The sequence below is a fragment of the Vanellus vanellus genome, assembly GCF_965231255.1.
Source record: "Vanellus vanellus genome assembly, chromosome: 5".
Classification (NCBI taxonomy): domain Eukaryota; kingdom Metazoa; phylum Chordata; class Aves; order Charadriiformes; family Charadriidae; genus Vanellus; species Vanellus vanellus.
Window position 1 is genome coordinate 76,400,248 of NC_138910.1, and position 18,072 is coordinate 76,418,319.

General features: G+C 54.0%; 1 protein-coding gene across 4 annotated transcripts in view; it reads right to left on the reverse strand.

Annotated features, from left to right (window-relative positions):
• The window catches only part of SSBP3 (single stranded DNA binding protein 3), a 56,056-nt gene that overhangs the window by 16,722 nt on the left and 21,262 nt on the right, over nt 1-18,072 (reverse strand). For all 4 annotated transcript variants that reach the window (XM_082484717.1, XM_082484719.1, XM_082484718.1 and 1 more), the window contains exon 5: nt 1,214-1,303. In XM_082484717.1, the coding sequence (XP_082340843.1) occupies nt 1,214-1,303 (90 nt within the window). The remainder of the gene's footprint in view (nt 1-1,213; nt 1,304-18,072) is intronic.

Below are 18,072 nucleotides of genomic sequence, written 5' to 3' on the forward strand. Positions count from 1 at the left end.
TGGCTTCACCCCGTGCCGCCGAGCGCTGCTACAAGCTTCGCCTGTTTTAGGGTTCCCGATCAATATCGGATATTCTTACTTTGTCAGAAGCATGTTCAGGAAATGGGATCTCTCTAACATTAAAAAAAAAAAAAAAAAAAAAAAAAAAAAAGACGGGACCCCCCTTCCCCCTTCCCACACACACGCAAACGGCGATATCGGGCTCAGATATCGCCACAATAAATCACAAGAGCCTTATCGAGTACGCCTGTCTACTGCCCGAGAAGTTCTCCCATATACAAATCACAAGCCCAGATAAAAAAAAAAACCAAACCCTAGCTTGCCAAAACAAATATTCCTTTCAACTCTTATCCCATTTGTTACACGAACAAGTGTTTCTTCCTCAAGAAGGAAGATTTGAATGCACCGAGAGCTTATGCCGCTGCAAACCGGCGCGGCTCATGCCGTGCGATGGGATTCCAGAGACCCCCCCCCCCCCCCCCCCCCCAAAAAAAACCTCCCCCACGGTTCAAGTTTTGAAAACTCCTTTTCTGTGTGCTTGTCGAGATCCTTTCCACCAACGTCACTCCAAACGTACGTTACGCCCTCCTCGGTCGGAGCTTGGTGCGGGAGAAGGAAGGAGCGAGGGGACTTCGGGGAGTTTGCTAGGTATTTGCTTACAAGGTGCCTCCACGGCATTCGGGGACTTGGCCGGAGCCGGCTCCTGCCTGCAGCCGCAGCCAGCGTTTGTTAATGCTTTCAGTGATTGCATTTGGAAAAAATCAAGCGGTTAACCAGAGGGGGGGCGGGGAGGGGGGGTATGGTGGTGGTGGGGGGAAGTTTCAGGAACCAAAATCCAGAATGTTTTCAATTATGCATGTCTGTTAGGACCGGAGAACACATACAATCTCAACCCAAACACAAACCAAGCAGCTTTGGAAAAAAACATCGGTTGTAAACACACAGTAACCTCTTCGAGGAAGAAAGAAATTTGCTTTGAGGCCGCCAAAAAAAAAAAAAAAAAAAAAAGAAAAAAAAAAGAAAAAAAAAAAAGAAAGCAAACGTGGAAGGACAGCAGAACAGGAGTTATTCCTAGACAGGTCAGCTACGCAGGCACGCTGCTTCCCTAGCATCCCCCTGGGAAAAAAACACAGGCACCACAGCGCTGACACCCAGAGCGTAAGCGAACACGTGCGTGGGGCGGAGGAGAGCACCGGGAGGAGCGGCAGCCTACCTGGAAGAAACCGGGCGGGATGGGGCCCCCGGGCATCCCGTCGTTCGGGGGAATGTTTCCAAGCACGGGACTCGGGGCGGCTGCTGCGCTCTGCGGGGAACAAAACCAGGACAAACACGGTGGGTTTGAGTCGGAGTTGAGAAAAAAAACATACATTAATAAAAAAGCCATCTCTCCTGCCACACCACAGAGTCAATGAGCCCGTTACCTCCAGAGCCCCGAGCATCGCTCCCCGTGCCCCAAGCGTTGCTCTCCGTGCCCCGAGCATCTTCCCCCCACCCCAGGAGGATGCTCGGAGCCACAGGGGCACCGGCCTGGCCTCTCTGATTCACCCATGGAGAAGATGGCTGCACAAAAATCAGGGATAATTCCGGGGCTTATTTATTCATTTACCCCGGCATTTAGTCTTGTTAATCCACCGAGGAGCCTCATCCAACGCGTCACTTCAGGCAGAAGCTCTTTTAAGGCTTTTTAAACGCTTCTCTTACCCCACCTCTCCCCCACCACTCGCCGGTTCGCTTCTGTCCTCCAAAAAAGATGCCTCCCTGACCTCACCAGCACGCCAAGGTTTTATTACGAATTTCCAAATTCATTGTGCACAATCTGTGGGGTCACGCTCCCCAGATCGAGTCACCCGAGTGCCTCCGGCCCTGAAAAGGAGGGATGGGGGCGGTCACGGGGTACCTGGACGCCCCACTTGCTCCTGCTCAGCATCTCTATTCGTATTTAATTTCCTTGACGCGCTGCAGAGCCGGCGGCGCTGGGAAAGCACCAGCACGACAGGAGGCTCCTACCCAGAAGGGAAATGGTTAAGAAGATCTTTCCCCAAAGACCCCTGCTGACACGCGTCCCTGCTGGGTTAGGAGTGATACCCGTGCCATTGGAGCGCCCTCTCGTTTACCCATCGCCAAACGAACCCCCCTTCCCAGGACAGTTACAAAGGATACTGAGTGATATTAATTGGGTTTGGATTACTGAACTACTCCCTCCACGAATTTTTACAATGGCCTTACCCACCTAAAACCATGTGGCAGGGACGAGGAAAATTGCCCTGGCGGAAAAATTTTCCACCGAGGAAATCCCATGAGCAGATGGGGTACACGTGAGCCTGCTCAGGCTTGGTTTTACCCCAAAGCTTGGAGCACCACGACCTCACCAAACCCCAGGTCCCGACTGCAGCCAAGCCAGCCCCAGCCCCCAACGGCATCCGATGCAGTGACAACCGCAAGTGCACCATCAGCAAGTTTGCCGATGACACCAAGTTGTGGTCAACACACTGGAGGGGAGGGATGCCATCCAGAGGGACCTGGACAGGCTGGAGAGGTGGGCCCGCGCCAACCTCATGCAGTTCAACAAGGCCAAGTACAAGGTCTTACTTCTGGGTCCGGGCAATGCCAAGCACAAATACAGGCTCGGCGGGGAATGGATGGAGAGCAGCCCTGAGGAGAAGGACTTGGGGGTGTTGGTAAATGAGAAGCTCAACACGAACCGGCAATGTGTGCTCACAGCCCAGAAAGCCAACCGCATCCTGGGCTGCATCTAAAGAAGAGTGGCCAGCGGGTCAAGGGAGGTGATTCTGCCCCTCTACTCCGCTCTCCTGAGACTCCACCTGCACTACTGCGTCCAGCTCTGGAGTCCCCAACATAAGAAGGACATGGACCTGTTGGAGTGGGTCCAGAGGAGGCCATGAAGATGATCAGAGGGCTGGAGCACCTCTCCTGTGAAGACAGGCTGAGAGTTGGGGTTGTTCAGCCTGGAGAAGAGAAGGCTCCGGGGAGGCCTTATAGCCCCTTCCAGTACCTAAAGGGGCTACAGGAAAGCTGGGGAGGGGCCCTTTATCAGGGACTGTAGTGATAGGACGAGGGGTAACAGTTTTAAACTGAAAGAGGAGAGAGTTAGATTAGATATTAGGAAGAAAATTTTCATTCTGAGGGTGGTGAGACACTGGCCCAGGTTGCCCAGAGAAGTTATGGATGCCCCATCCCTGGAGTTGTTCAAGGCCAGGTTGGATGGGGCTTTGAGCAACCTGGTCTGGTGGGAGGTGTCCCTGCCTATGGCGGGGGTGGGGGGAACAGGGTGATCTTCAAGGTCCCTTCCAACCCAAACCATTCTACGGTTCTATGTGAGCAGAGGGGGAAGCCGGGGTGTAAGGACCTGGGCAGGCCGGAAAACTAAGGATTCTTATTAAGGACTAAGGCTTGCCAAGGTGGGACGCCGATGTCTGGTTGGGAATCTCACTATTCTGGACCAGAAAGCTCAGACACCCTCGGTGAAATATCCGAGGTCCCCCCGCGGCTACGGGGTCCTGCGCCCCCAGGTACAGCCCACACCACGCTCCCCCCGTGCCCCTGGACGAGGCATCCCGAGCGGCCTCCCTCCCCCACACCCACAGCAAAGGCCAGATCTGAGTGTTTTTACAGTTCATTAAAAAAAAAAAAAAAAAAAAAAAAAAAGTCCTGGCAGGAAAAATAAGCCTGCCCGTTCCAGGCTCTTTTTATACATCAGACGGCAGCAAAAATAGATGGGAGAGGGAGTGAACCCAGTTCTCCCCCTCCCTCCATTCCCCCCCCAAGTGGGTCAGCTATAAAAGTAAAACCAAATCTTAATCCAAGGCCATGAACATATTGCAGTTTCTCTGCAAAGCAGATGACGGTTCTTAATGCAAAAATATATAAGACCGAGCCCCAAACTGCAGCGAGCCCATTTGGAATTTCCTTTATTAAACCCTCTATCACGCAAAACGCTTCTCTCCCAAGGCGGCGAGCGCTGCAATAAAGCTGCCAAGGTGATATTTTATGGTTTCAAGAGATTTCCAGCACACCATAATCCTTTGCTGGGGGAATCTCCCAAAACGAAATGGATCCCGAAGCGGTGGGGAAGTGAGGATGGGATCCAGGGGGAAAGTACGCTGTGCTCCTCCTTCCCTCTGCGACAGGGAGCGGAGGGAGCAGGGCAAAGCAGCCAAAGAAAACCTTGAAGCAAAATGCCCATTTTTCCACAAAACCGCAGAGTATTTTTCCGCGCTAAACACCCTGAAACCTCACCTATGCCTTTGCAGCGTAAACGGGGATTTAAAGTTCCTCGCACATGTGGCGCTTGGCAGAACTCGGTAATTAAAAACCCGCAAGTGCCCTGAGCATATTGTAGGATGGGAGCCAAATTGGTCAGCCCTTGATGAATGATTTACAAGGCTGTGAAGTGACATTTTATTTCTTTTTTTATTCCCCTCCCCATCGCCGCCGCTAAGGTAAACACGGAGGCACCTTTAGCCCCGCCGAAGCGACGGGAGCGCAGCCGCGGCTGGAGCAGCTCTGCCAAACCCTGGGGATGGGCCAGAAAAGAAAGAAAAAGAGGGGGAAAAAAAGTCAGTGGGGAATAAGTTCCCCAAACCCCAAGGGTGAGGACTCAAACCCTGAGGGTCAGCATCCAAACCCCAAGGACTTTCCAGCACCAAATTTTAAAAAAAAAAACAAAAACAAAAACTAGGACTTTTTTCCCCTCCCAGCTCCCCTCACCGGGCTTATCCTCACCATTTTGGTTAAGAAACTCTTTTTAGGGACTCTGGAGATTTTGGCTGGAGTTTGCCCGCCAAGCACCCTTCACCACTAAGCCCACCTGAACCCCACCTCCGCAGGTACGGGCAAGGCGGAGATGCGGAAGGGGACAGGCGGGAGACGGGCAGCGCCGGAGCACGAAGCCCACCGTGCCACCGCGTCCCAAGCTGGCGCTGAACCGAAACCGTCTCCAGCCAGGAGAAGGTCCCCGGTGGCATCCGACGCCCCAAAATTCCCTTCCACCAAAGCACGCCGGGGACCGCTGCCGCAGACGAGCCCGGACAGCTCCGGCACAGCCAGCACGCCACCTCGTTTGCCTTTTATTAAGTGGTAAATTTGCTGCATGCTGGAAACAAAATGCAGTTCCTGGGGCATGCATATATAGCTATATAAACACACACATACATATATATTTTTATTTCCCCCCCCCCCCCCCACGTGCGTTGGATTTTTCCCCCTTTTTTGGTGGAAGCGAGCAGAGCGATGACAATCTGGATCGCCGTGTTTCGCTTCCAAACCGAAGCTCTCAGTTAACACACCGGCTTGGTACGCCAGCAGATGCCGTCTAAGCCTTTAAATCGCACACTAATTGCACTAATTGAGCTAACAGTCTCTGTTTCGTCTCCCTACCCTGAGTCAACCAGCGTCTTCTGGTACTGCTGTAGAGATCCAAGCTGTTGACTGTAGTGTTATTTTGTCAGCCATTAAACGATTCATCAGAGTCATTAATTGATTTATTACTGCTGCCTGCGAGTATAGCTTTGCAAATAAAGAAGGATGGAGGTCAGGAGGCAATGGAAATCGGACAAAACAGCACAGCCAGGAGCTGGGCACTTGAATTATCGGTAGGAGCCTGCTCGCGCAGGACCGCCGGCATCAGGTTGTGGGGGAAAAATGGGAAAAAAAAGAAAAAGAAAAGATGTGCTGTTTGGCTGCGCTGCCAAACCAGTCAGGTTTTTCAGCTAAAATCTATGTAAGATGTAAAAAGGCTATTAAAGATGTCTTGTTTTCTTAACCTAATCCTTAGGAAGACACCAGGTTATTCCGTTGTATTAATTGCGTGTAAGAGCAGCGGGGAAGAGGCACCGGGGCGACGGCACCGAGCTGCCCCGCCAGCGTTTGGGTGTCACCCCAATTCGCTTTCCCAGGCCGGGAACGCAACTCACCTCCGCTGGTCCCACAGCCCCGGGAGGAGCTGCGGACTGGTGCTTTTTATTTATTTACTTCCTTTAAGGCAGTGCTGAGGTCTTTGCTGGGCGCGGAGGCTGGTGAGAGCAGGGTGCGGCGAGCGGTTTCCTGCCCCCCGCCCCCGGCAGACTCGACCCGAAAACGATGAGGCACCACCGAGGCCGAGAGGGTTTCGGGGGGGACTGAATTTAAAAACCAAAGCAGAGCCGCTGGGCTGAAATCCCCCAGCCCCACGGTACCCCCGGTAAGAAAAGGCAGCACCCGACAAGGGAGGGTTTGGGGAGTCGGGGAGCTTTGTGGATGCGCTGTCCCCACGGCAGCCTTTGGGATGCTGCAATGGGATTCTTTCTCCTCATCCCCATCACCGGACAACCCTGCATCCCATCCTGCAAGGTTCCCAGCGTCGTGGTGAGACGATACCCTGCGGGGCGGCAGGGCATCAGCCGAGCTCCAGCTTGCCGCCCGCCCAAACCTGCCACGCTTTGCCAACAACAAGCGATGGTTTCGATGAAAAACAGGTCCCAGTTCCCACCAGTGATATCTACACCGCTGCTAAAGGCGAGCCGGTCTCCCCACCACACGTAGTGGGCGAGCAGCTTTGGGCCGTACGAGCAGCTGCGCAGCTCCCCCAGCACCCCGCGGCTGGCTTTCACCAAACTTTTTTTTTTTTTTTTTAAATAAAAATAACCTCCAAACAGCGGTGCAAGGCGCTGGCAGGCAGCAGAGGGGATGCTCCCTCCGTGGGAAGCACCACCAGCACCGCTGGCCCCAGCCTCCATCAACCCAGCCACGAGATGGGGAGAGCAAATGTCTTCACGGCACAGACTTAAAACCAAACTAAGGATGGCCAGATATTTGCTTTTTTGGCTCAAGACGGTTTTGCCCCTGCTCCGGGGGAAAAAAAAAAAACAGAGGAATTTTGGCTGCATCTCACACCTCGCAGCCACAGCGGGAGCAGCACCAGGTACTCGAGGGCAGCTGCCTCCAGTACGAGCGTGCGGGGATGCTCGGGACGTGTCGGTGAACTGGTGTCTATCCACCTCCTTTGATTTTATTTTTTTGCCCAGAGCACAGGCTTTGGAGCATACGGAAGAAATCAGCGTGCAGGTCAGGACTTAAGCAGGCTGCGTAAACAGGTAATACGGAATTTAATTGGACTCCAGTTAAGCCTTTTCATCTCGTTAAAGCTGCCTTCATCTTACATAGCCAGGTTTTAAATTTAATAATAGAACCCTCCCACACCTCGCAGTAACCCGATTAACGCCGGGGAGGACGGCACGCCGACCGCTTCCTCCGGACCGAGCCCTCAGATGCTCTCCCGCATCAGTCCCCTCCGCGGGTCGGTGGCAGCATCTGCGTTGCATCAACGTGCATGAAAATAATTAACACACCAGCCCGCCGGAGCCGACAGTGCAAACGCCGGCCCGTGTGCCGCCGGTGGGCACCCACTGTGGCACCCACTTCAAAACCACGGTGCTTGAAAAGCCTCTTGGGTGGGCTCAGGCTGTTTTTGGGGCGCACGATGGTCCCCAGCCGGGGTACGCCGGAGACCATCCTGCTTCCTCCGCTGCCAGCCACTTGGCTGGACAGTCCAGGAGACAAAGCAAAGCGGTTTTGGTTTATTTTAGGGTAAAAGAAGGCTGAGATAAAGCTTTGCGTATTGGTAAGAAGAGCTATAATGAAAAATAGATGAAATGGGCTTGTAGCGCTATCACCATACCACCCAAACGTCGTCGCCGCGCTCCCGTGGGACATCGAGCTGTGCACACAAGTTCAGCTTAATTATATTTCTAGGATACGGCAAACTTTTTGCATTTATTTTAAATAAATCACCTACAGGCCACTCAGCACGGGCAGCCCCGGCACACAAAGCTCTGGTGTACGCCCCGACTGGGTACAGCCACGCTCGGCCACTTTTTTCCCCCCTTCTTGAAAAAGAAACAACCCCCAGCCCTGTCTTTTCCGTGAGGTTTAAAAAAAAAAAAAACCCACAAAAAAAAAAAAAACAACAAACAACCAAAAAAAGGCAAAACAGCTGAATGGTGTTTCAAGCTAATACTGGGCTTTTTTTTTTTTCTTCTCTCCCTTGTAAAGGATAATCTGAGACAGCAGCCCCGGCCACGAAACAATAGGATTTTAATCTCTTAAGTCGGCGTCCCCCTTATCCCCGGGAAGGAAACCCCTTCAGTCATTTACAAGTTTGTAAATAAGGCTCTTGGTAGCATCTCGCGGACATCTGCTCCGCCAGCCCGCCAGCGTTCCTGCTAACATTTACAAACATCCTTACGCAAACACCCAGCGCGCTCTGCTGAGCTGGCTTTCTCTAAATATATCCCAAGGAAATAACTTGGCAGGGCCGCAAAAATTTCACAGCGACCGAATTAAAGGGGAGGGGGGTGGAGTGGGGGTGGGGGTGGGTGGAGGGGGGAGTGTGTGTGATAAGCATGGGAGGTGTAAAACAGACTAAATGCAATTAGGCTCGGTTTTGCATGTGCGCGTGTGCACGGAAAGGTTTACAAAGGGAAACTTCTGGGAAATTAAGCCGGGATTGCTGGTGGTGCTTCCCCTTGACTTAGGAAGGGATTTGAAAGGGGGAGAGCTCCGGTGCTTCACACCGCATGGCCGGGTGCAGGGATGCACCCCATCCCTGGTACCCAGGGATGCTCTACCACGGGCATCCCTGAGCATCCCCATCCCTGGTACCCAGGGATTCTCTACCACGGGCATCCCTGAGCATCCCCATCCCTGGTAGCAGGGGATGCTCTGCCACAGGCATCCCTGAGCATCCCCATCCCTGGTACCCAGGGATGCTCTACCACGGGCATCCCTGAGCATCCCCATCCCTGGTACCCAGGGATGCTCTACCATGGGCATCCCTGAGCATCCCCATCCCTGGTACCCAGGGATGCTCTACCATGGGCATCCCTGAGCATCCCCATCCCTGGTACCCAGGGATACTCTACCACGGGCATCCCTGACCATCCCCATCCCTGACAGCAGGGGATGCTGCCACAGGCATCCCTGAGCATCCCCATCCCTGGTACCCAGGGATGCTCTACCACGGGCATCCCTGAGCATCCCCATCCCTGGTACCCGGGGATGCTCTGCCACGGGCATCCCTGAGCATCCCCATCCCTGGTACCCGGGGATGCTCTACCACGGGCATCCCTGAGCATCCCCATCCCCAGCCTGGGGTGAAGGTGAAGCCCGGGAGAGCTGCTGGCATCTTCCCCGGCACAAGACCCATGTCCAGCCCACACCTTAAAACCAGTCTATGAACCCTCCCCGCTGCCAAACAGCTCAAATGGATCTCGCGCAATTAGCAGCCTGGAAAATGCTGTAAATACACAGGTATTAATTACTATCAATTCCCCTCTAATAATTCTAGCAACAGACAGGCCAGGCTCTTTTCCAGCAATCAATATCATCCATTTTAGGGTCCACCTGCCAAAAAAGTTATATAAAATAATTATATAAAATTTTCATTAGATAATGCAATTGCTTAGGACTATTAATCTACCGCTCATCTATCAGCGCGGGATGCTCGGCTCAACCGAGGGCTGCTCGGCCATCGCTGCCGCGCAGCTCCTCGCACTGACAACCTGCATTTTCCCCTGCACCAGACCCTTTGCGGTTCCCCCTGGATTTCCTCCTGATGTACCTACACAAGCTTGATGCAAAGCTTACGGATTAATTTCAGATTTTTAAAAAAATGATTTTATTTTTTTAAAAAACGACAGGGTAGAAATCCCAGCAAGAAAAGCCGCTGGCAGAGGTAATTCGCTGGAGTTTTCTGCAAAGTTGTGATGGTTAAAGCAGATGGGTGTTTACTCCTCGGGATGCCCCTCGCTTGGCACTGCTGCTGTCGCGGTATAATTATGAGGGGTTGCATGGCTGGATGCTCGTCGGCATGTGCACCAGCTCACCTTCCATCCTTGCATTAAGCATCAGGGCTGAAATCAAGCCCTCTCACTTCCTGGCCTTTGAAAAGCTCAGATTAAGGAAAAATACTGCCTCCCTCTCGAAAAAATAGTAATTATTTGGCGATGAGGTACAAGGGAGGCTGCTGGCGTCAGCAGCCCAACTTCTGCTTCCCAGTGGCTGTACGAATCACCACTCCTCTGCCTTTTGCCTTCTTCCAGCTTGAAACAGCCAAGCAAATTTTGGAAGGGGTTATAAGAAAAGCTAGATTCAAATCGGTGATCTAATTTAAAAGAGAGAAAAAAAATACACAATCTGCGGCTTTAGAAAAAATTGCCACACCACTGCACCACGTGCATTTGAAAAAAACATAGTTTTAACTTGTCCAAAGGATTTACTAACACCGACGAGGATATTGCCAATCCCACCGGCTGGCCGGTGCACCACAAAACGCCCCGAAGGCATCCAGCACCCGGCAGCAATTTCCCCATTAGAGATGGGTGCAGATTACAAATACATTTTTTTATGAATTTTTTTTTTTTTTTTAATTTTTGTCATCTTATGTTTCAGTTAGCCGATCTCATCAGCTGCTGTTTGCAATCAAAAATAATACAAAATAAGCTGTGAGTTCGCATGGGGGACCAGTGATGCCCGGTACCTAACCCTCATCCGGATCCCGATACCTAACCCTCATCCGGATCCAGGGAAAAGGGTGAGACTCCCCTCGGTGCCTGCAGTGGGAAACACCGTGACTTCCCCAGAAAAACATCCATTTCCATTGTTGGGGCAGTGGGATGCTGCGGGATGGAGCACCGACACTCCAGCACAGCATCCGCCACTTCCCACCCCTGGTCCAGCCGGAGAAGACCAGGACCCGGCTCTGCCCTGCGAGAAAACATCCCCATTTTCTCCATCATCTCCCGCCGCGGGGAAAGACAGGAGGGAATTAATGCAAATACTCCCATTCTTGTCATGCACTTGAATGCCAAAATATCCCATTTGCTTAAGCCTATTTTACTGCTAGCAGCTGCCCTGGTATTATTCCCCAACACCAAAGGCAAAGGGCGAAAGAAGTTGGTCCGGAGCAGGTGAACGCCATCTGCCCGTCCCCGACAAGATGCTGACGGCCACCATCTTCGTGTAATAACACAAAGCCCGTTTGAACGCCTGCGAAAGGTTACGGCGGCGCTTTTCAAGCGCCGCCGTAACCTTTCGCAGGCGTTCAAACGGGTTTTGTGTACCTACAGAGGCGGCCGAGCATCCGTCCCCACTCGCAGCGGCCCCTGATGGATGTGCCTGCTGATCTGTGAAGAGTAAAGTTTTTTCCACAATGAGCCTTTAAAAAAAAAAACCTAAATATCAAAATCCCCTTCTCTAACAAAGCGGCAGGTCAACAACAACAAAAAAATCATCATTTTTAGCAAAAGTGGCTTTGTTGATGTTTGAAGATGCTTCGTAGCATCTTCTCTGCAAAGCATCTTCTATTAAATATGCTGGTGGAGGGATGGAAGTGCCTTAAATTGAGGCAGAGGTGGCCGTGGAGTCGAAAAAAGGGCTGTGACTTGCTGTGTGGGTACAAAGTCCAGCACCTCATATAAACCCCGGCGAGGCAGATGGGGAGGAAAATGCCGGACTTTGCACGGGAACAGCCAGCACCGCTGCAGCCAGACCCAGGGCAGCACGTCAGAGCCCTGAATTAACCAGAATGGATAGATTTATCGCCATTTTTGAGGACTCCTGTATTCAGTAGCAACGACGGCTATGGGCTTTTGTCCTCTCCATCACCCAAATAGCTCCCACCCTACAGGACCCATTCTATAGCACCCATCCTGGTAGCACTGCCACGATGAGCCCACCAAGTTTCCGCGCCCTTAATGCGTCCCAAGAAGCAAATATGGGCTTGGAAGTCCTTTGTGAGGCTGCAGTCGTGCTCCGAGAGCCAACCCAGCCCTCGAAGAGCCTTTGCTGGGACAGCAACACCGGGGTGTCAGGAGGAAAGCCGTTAGCGAACCCCGTTAGCAAGCAAGATGGGTTTTGTGACTGAGCGATGGCCTCGGTGGCGAGCACGGAGAAAAGCCGTCATACCTCAGCACGATTCCTACCATTTCCAGGGCGATCTTTTAAAAATGGTAGAAATACTTTTCCCTCCATGCAGCGCTTTACACCTCAGTGCTGCCCAGGTACGGAGCTGCAGAGCATCCCTGCATCCCATCGTTTTGCTGCGGAGATACGGAGCTGCCGAGCATCCTGTATCCACGCAGTGTTTTACCGCCCAGGTACGGAGCTGCCGAGCATCCTGCATCCCACAGCAGCGGTGTGGGACGACCGGCGATAAGGTCACACCGCCTGTGATCTCCCGAGTGCCGTACCCCAGGCTCGCCCATCCCTGGTCCCCAGGCAGCGGGTTTTGTCCGAGCAGGGCGGCGCAGCACCGAGCACCACCGACGCTCTCTCCGGGCGAGCTTAAAGCTTGAGCAAACAGCTCGGGTTTGAAACGCGTCGAGCTCAAGGGAAGATGCAACACGTGGGTGTGAGGCGGCGGCAGGAGGAAAATCCCAGCTTTCCCCATCACCCACCAGTGCAGGATCCCACCCCGGGCTGTGGCCATCGCTCTCCCCTGGCAGCGCAGAGACCGGGCTGCGGCTCCAGGGGCACAGCCAAAACCAAAGGGGTGCGAAACGTCCCCAGAAATCATCCCCGCGCATCTGCCAGGGGTCAGAGATGAGGGGTTTTGGGGAGGGCGGGGTAGATTGCAGCAACTTTCCCCTCCTCTCCGCTCATCTAATCCTCTGGGCTAATCCCTTCCAGCCATATGGAGCCCTCGCATCCCAAACCTGACCCCGGGAAGCACCCGTGGCTGCCCCTCCGCACCCCATATCCCACCCGGAGCAGCACTTTGCACCTCAAAAGTGGTGTTTGGGTGGGGACCGGGTGCGAGCCCCCCCCCCTGCCCCCCCCCGGCAGCCTCCCAGGAGATGCTCCCCTGCAGCAGCCCCCCAACAGATTGCACGGGCACTGTTTCCGATGAAAATTCACACTAAAAATACTCTTTAAACCCAGGTGAGCACAACCCCCGTGTCCTTTATCCCCCCTTTTTTAACAGCAAGGTTTAGTTATTGCAGTTATTTGTGGGTGATGCCCCCAAAAAATACTGTTTCCCAGGTCCGGTAATTGCTCGAGGCATTTGGAAATTAATAGAGCAGCTAAAGCAAAGGACGGGAGGGGTAAATCTGACGTAAGCCAGCGTGTAATTCAGGGCTGTTCCCAAAAAACAGTGGCTGTCTCCTCACCCAGGGGCTACGCTAGCTCGGAGGGGGCACAGATCTTCCCTGGTAGGCCGGGATTTTTCAGGAGGAGGAGGGTGAACGGGAAAAGTTTAATTTCCAGAGCATTTTAAATATTACGGCATGTTCTGGAGAAGGGGAAGAGGTGGGTATCCATGGGACGGGAGGGAATTCACGGTACCACCTTGCCTCCAGCCCCGCTTTTTCTCGCCTACCCCTACCTGGGATAGGAAACACCGCTCCAAAGTGGCCCCACGTTTTATTTACCTTAACGCCGGCTCTCCGCATTGCTTCGGCGCCGCTGGCAGCGGCGGTCCGGGCACAGCCGAGCCACGGGGCTTCCCTGTGGAAAAGTCCCTGCGGGGTTGTATAACTCAAGGATGAACCTCACAAGGTGCACGCTGGGACAGGGGAGGATTTCTGGTAAAAACATGGCTTTTTTTTTTTTTTTTTTTTTAAATTAGTCACTTTTCTTTTGCATGCTCACAGACCAATTTGGTTAGATGAAACTCCAAGCTATGCTACCCTTAAAGCTTACAAAACATTAATTATTTCACTTCTAAGGGCGCCTCTCCCCGCCAAAATAAGGCGGTTAATACAAACCCCCCATTTATGAACTGGGAGCTTTTTGAAGCTCTGGAGGGACCCTATAAAACCAGCATGCAAACCCCTGCCCCCTGACCCAGCAATAAACTAGTACGTGAGGCAGGAAAACTTAAAGTCTTGAGAGCAAGGAAAAGAAAAAAAAAAAGAAAAAAAAAAAAGAAAAAAAAATTAGCCCCGGGCTTTCAGACAGCAGAGGGGGGAGGGAGCGATGTGAGAGCACTGAGCATCACTGCAAGGTCTTGTTTAGACTGGCAGCGCCGAGGAAAACCTGGTTACAGAGTGGGATGGATGGACGGGGACGATGAGCGGAGGGAGGGGACGGGCACACGGTGGTCACGGCCGCGGATGGCTGATGGCAACTTCCCCATGGGCTTTTTTCTCTTTCTATTTTTTCCATCCACCATTTGATTTCCATAGGTAAGAGCAGCTCCTTCGCTCCCCGCAGTCGGAGCCGCTCTCCCAACACCCCGACGCGAGCCCGGGCACACTGATGGCGGCACCCTCCTCTCCACGGTGACGTGCCCACGGCTGGCCGGTTGTGGCCCCATCCCTGTGGCAATCCCTCCTCGGTCCCCAAAGCTGAGCATCCCACAACCTCCCGGCTCTGATGGCCGCTGCCCCTCACCAGAACACCCCCAAACCCCACGGGGAGATGTGGGCAGACCCCCGAGCTCCCCAAAAGGCAGAGGATGCCCCACGGCACTTGAATTTTTCTGAGCCTCGGCACAAGCTGGAGAAGTGCCCCCGCAGCCTGGGGACGATGACGCCCTTTCCCTTGCCCACCTTGCAGACCCCCGGGCCGTGCCAGTGAAGCTCCGGTGGTCTGGGGGGGGGTGTGGGTTTCTCCCTCCTCCTGTCCCGGGGCACCCACGGCAGCATCCCCCCGCACCCACCAGCGTTTCGGAGGGCCATGGCCCCTCCTGGGAAAACTCTTCCCGGCCGCGGTATGGAAGCGGCATCAGGGATGAGGGGCTTTTGTGCAGGCAGCACCCCGCTAAGCGGCACAAAGCCGGGGGGTGGGAGGGGGGGGTTCCAAAGGCTCTCGGTGCCGGGAAGGGCCCCCCCCTCCATCTTCCTCCACCCCGGGCACTGGCTTTTGTATCGCCTTGGCCGGATTTGTTCGCTCCCCTCCCGGAGCTGGGGCCTCCTCCGCCTGCAATCCCTGCGGATTTTACCTCCCGGCAAGAGCAAGGAGGTGGGGGGGAGGAAAGGGGGGGCAGCCCAGAGCCATAAAAGAGCCTGGTAAAAAACAACAGACTGCGGTTGGGGGATAGATACACCATGGCTTTAAAAAAGCGCACCGCCGAGGAGAGTTTGATGGCTCTGCCAAAAGGAAAGAAGCGTCTTCCCACTTGCAAACAAGAGTTAATTATAGAAAAAAAAAAAAAAAAAGAAAAAAAAAAAAAAGGCCCAGGCCCAGGAAAGTGTTAAAACCATCTGTGCCATGAGGAAGAGGCTGGGGCCGGGCGGGCGAAGGCAGCAGCGCTGACAGATGCTGTGTACAGGCAGCATGGACTGCTCCCCCCGCGCCCCGCCGTGCTGTGCCGTGCCACCCCTGCCATGCCATCCCTGCTATGCCACCCTTGCCATCCCATCCCTGCCATGCCAACCCATCCCTGCCGTACCATCCCTGCTGTACCACCCCTGCCATGCCACCCTTGCCATACCATCCCCACCACGCCACCCCTGCCATGCCATGCCATCCTTGCTGTGACATCCCTGCTGTACCACCCTTGCCATACCACCCCCACCATGCCACCCCTGCCATGTTATCCCTGCCATACCACCCTTGCCATACCACGCCACCCCTGCCATGCCATGCCATCCTTGCCGTGACATCCCTGCTGTACCACCCCTGCCATGCCACCCTCCCGAGCCAGCGGCGTTGGCAAGCCGGTTGCTGCGAGGTCCCAGCAACCCCAACACGTGCTGTGGGTCCCCAGTGGAACCCCCCCTCCGCCAGCAGCAGGAGGGGCCCACTGGGCAGGAGCTCCAGGTTCAGTGGATGAGGCCACCACCAACCTCAAAAAGTGCTCCCAGCTGGCACAGAAGGGATGCACAGCGCTGCCTCACCGGGGAGACTTGTCCTAAATATGTCCCACCAAAGCATCACATCGGTACGTCCCAAGGGACAGACCTTTAAGCACCCACTTTTAACCCAAACCCTAGGGAAACGAGGCGCGTGCGACGATGCCGAGCTCCCCGCGTCGCCTCTGCCACCTCCTCGACAGGGCTGAGGATGGACGTGCCTCCTGCCATGGGACGGATGGGGTCCGTGGGAAGGATGGGGTCCGTGGGAGCCGGAGCACAGCCCGCTCGCCTGCAGCAGCGCCGCCTGACCCCGCAGCCGGATCCCAACCGCTTCACAAATATTTACCTAGCTGGTTTTTAAACAAACCCCAAATGCCGGAGAGTTTAAAGTCCATGTCCCAAACAGCTCCTGTCTTGCTCTCGCCTGCCCTCGGGTCCCCAAGCCACCTGCCCGGGGGAGCCTCCGGGGTCCCGCACCCTGCCCCGATGCCCTAATTTTAAAAGAAATTGCAGGCAGGCGGGCAGGCAGGCTCCTGCCTGGTCAGGCAGCCGGGCCAGCGGCAACACTTCTGCCTTTTTATTTTATTAGGGATATTCAGGCTGGATGATGCCTGAACACGCAACTGGTGCATTTCAGAGGAGACCTCATGCTGATGAGCTTGCATATAGATTCACCGCAGAAAATAATTAGCCATAATTAAGGGCTTCTGGTTTATGGCTCCAACAATTGTTTAAACAGCAGAGCCCTGTTCAAATTAAGTTCAGGACTCGCTGATAAGTATTTCTTTACCGTGCTACGGTTTAGTTTCAAGCTCCTGCTCTGAGCAGCCAACCTGGGCTGCTCAGGTCGGGGCCAGAGCTGCTTCTCCTGCGAGGAGGCACAGGAGGCGCACGGCTGGACCCGGCCCCAAAATCATCCTCTTTTGGAGCAAAAACCTGTTGGGGGTAAGCGAAGGGAAGGAGGAACGGTAGGAAAAAACCTGCCGGGAGCTGGAGAAGAGGAGAGTGGATGAAGAGCAAGAAGGTGCCGCCGGTGGGTAGATGGCTCCGTGCCGTGACATAGGCACCAACGTGGCACAGCCGGATGGGCCGGTGTTTCGGCTCCAACCGAGTCGGAGGAGCAGTTTGAGGCTCTTCCACGTAGCATCTACCCACCGGGCCAGCCCCCACCCCACCTGCGGCGCTCCCTCCCTATGGACAACATATGGCACGTCTCACCTCATTAGAGCCATAACTAGCAGAAATAATAAGCAAGTTTGGTTCCTCCGCCACCACGTGCTGTTTTAAGAGAGCGATCGACACACAAAATCGAAACTAATGCACTAGAACAAGCTCTTCAGCACCGAAGTTTTTTGGTGTCCCCCCAAAACTCTGCTCCCAAAGCCAGCCATGGTCCTGCGGCGTGCTCGTGGTCCACAACATCAGCCTGGGTGACATCAACTGGGCGAAAAGGAGTTAAATTTGAAGATCGATATTCGTATGAAGAGATTTTGGCCGTGAAAGGCAGCGCTGCCAATGTGGCCATACGCTGCCCAGGTGCACTAGGGCCACGCAACTGTGCCCTCTGGAACAAGGAGCCGGCGAGAGGGAGTCCCAGGCTGCTGGGACAGGATGCTGGAACCATGCATGGGTGGAAATCCACAAACAGCTCCACAACACATACACTGAAAGTTTACTTTTTTCCACTTTTTAATTAACACCGGCCCTCCGTTAGCACTGGCGAAGAGGGAACCCATCAGCATGTCGTGAGGCACCATGCAATGATGCAGTCCCACCATGCCGGACCAGGTAAAGGAGCCCATATGATGGCCCGCATGGGAGCTCTGTCCCCAGCATCATGGGGACATCCTCTGGGGATGCTTGCCCTCAGCCTGGGTGGCTTCTTCTCTCCAAGGCAAGTCCTGAAGCCACCTCAGGGCCACCAAATATGGAAAGCCCAGATGTTGCTACAAATTAGTAAAAGTCTTTCCACTGTTTTCTTCAAGGAAAAGGGATGTTCTCCCCGATCGTCACTTCTTCCAGCAGACAAAACCTCAGAAAGTCCTGGGAGCAAAACCCTGATGGTGCTCTGCCACCCAAAAGGGCATCTTCATACAAGTTTGGTACCTCCTCAGAGGGACAAGCCAGGAGCACCGCCGGCTCCCACCAACCGCAGGGTTTTTCCGAGTATGATCTAGGAGCACCGTGGGAAGAGCAGAAGGAAAACGGCCATATCATAAACCAACTCAACTTTATGACCTGAACGTTTTAAGACGTAGCAGGAGCCTTTGTACTG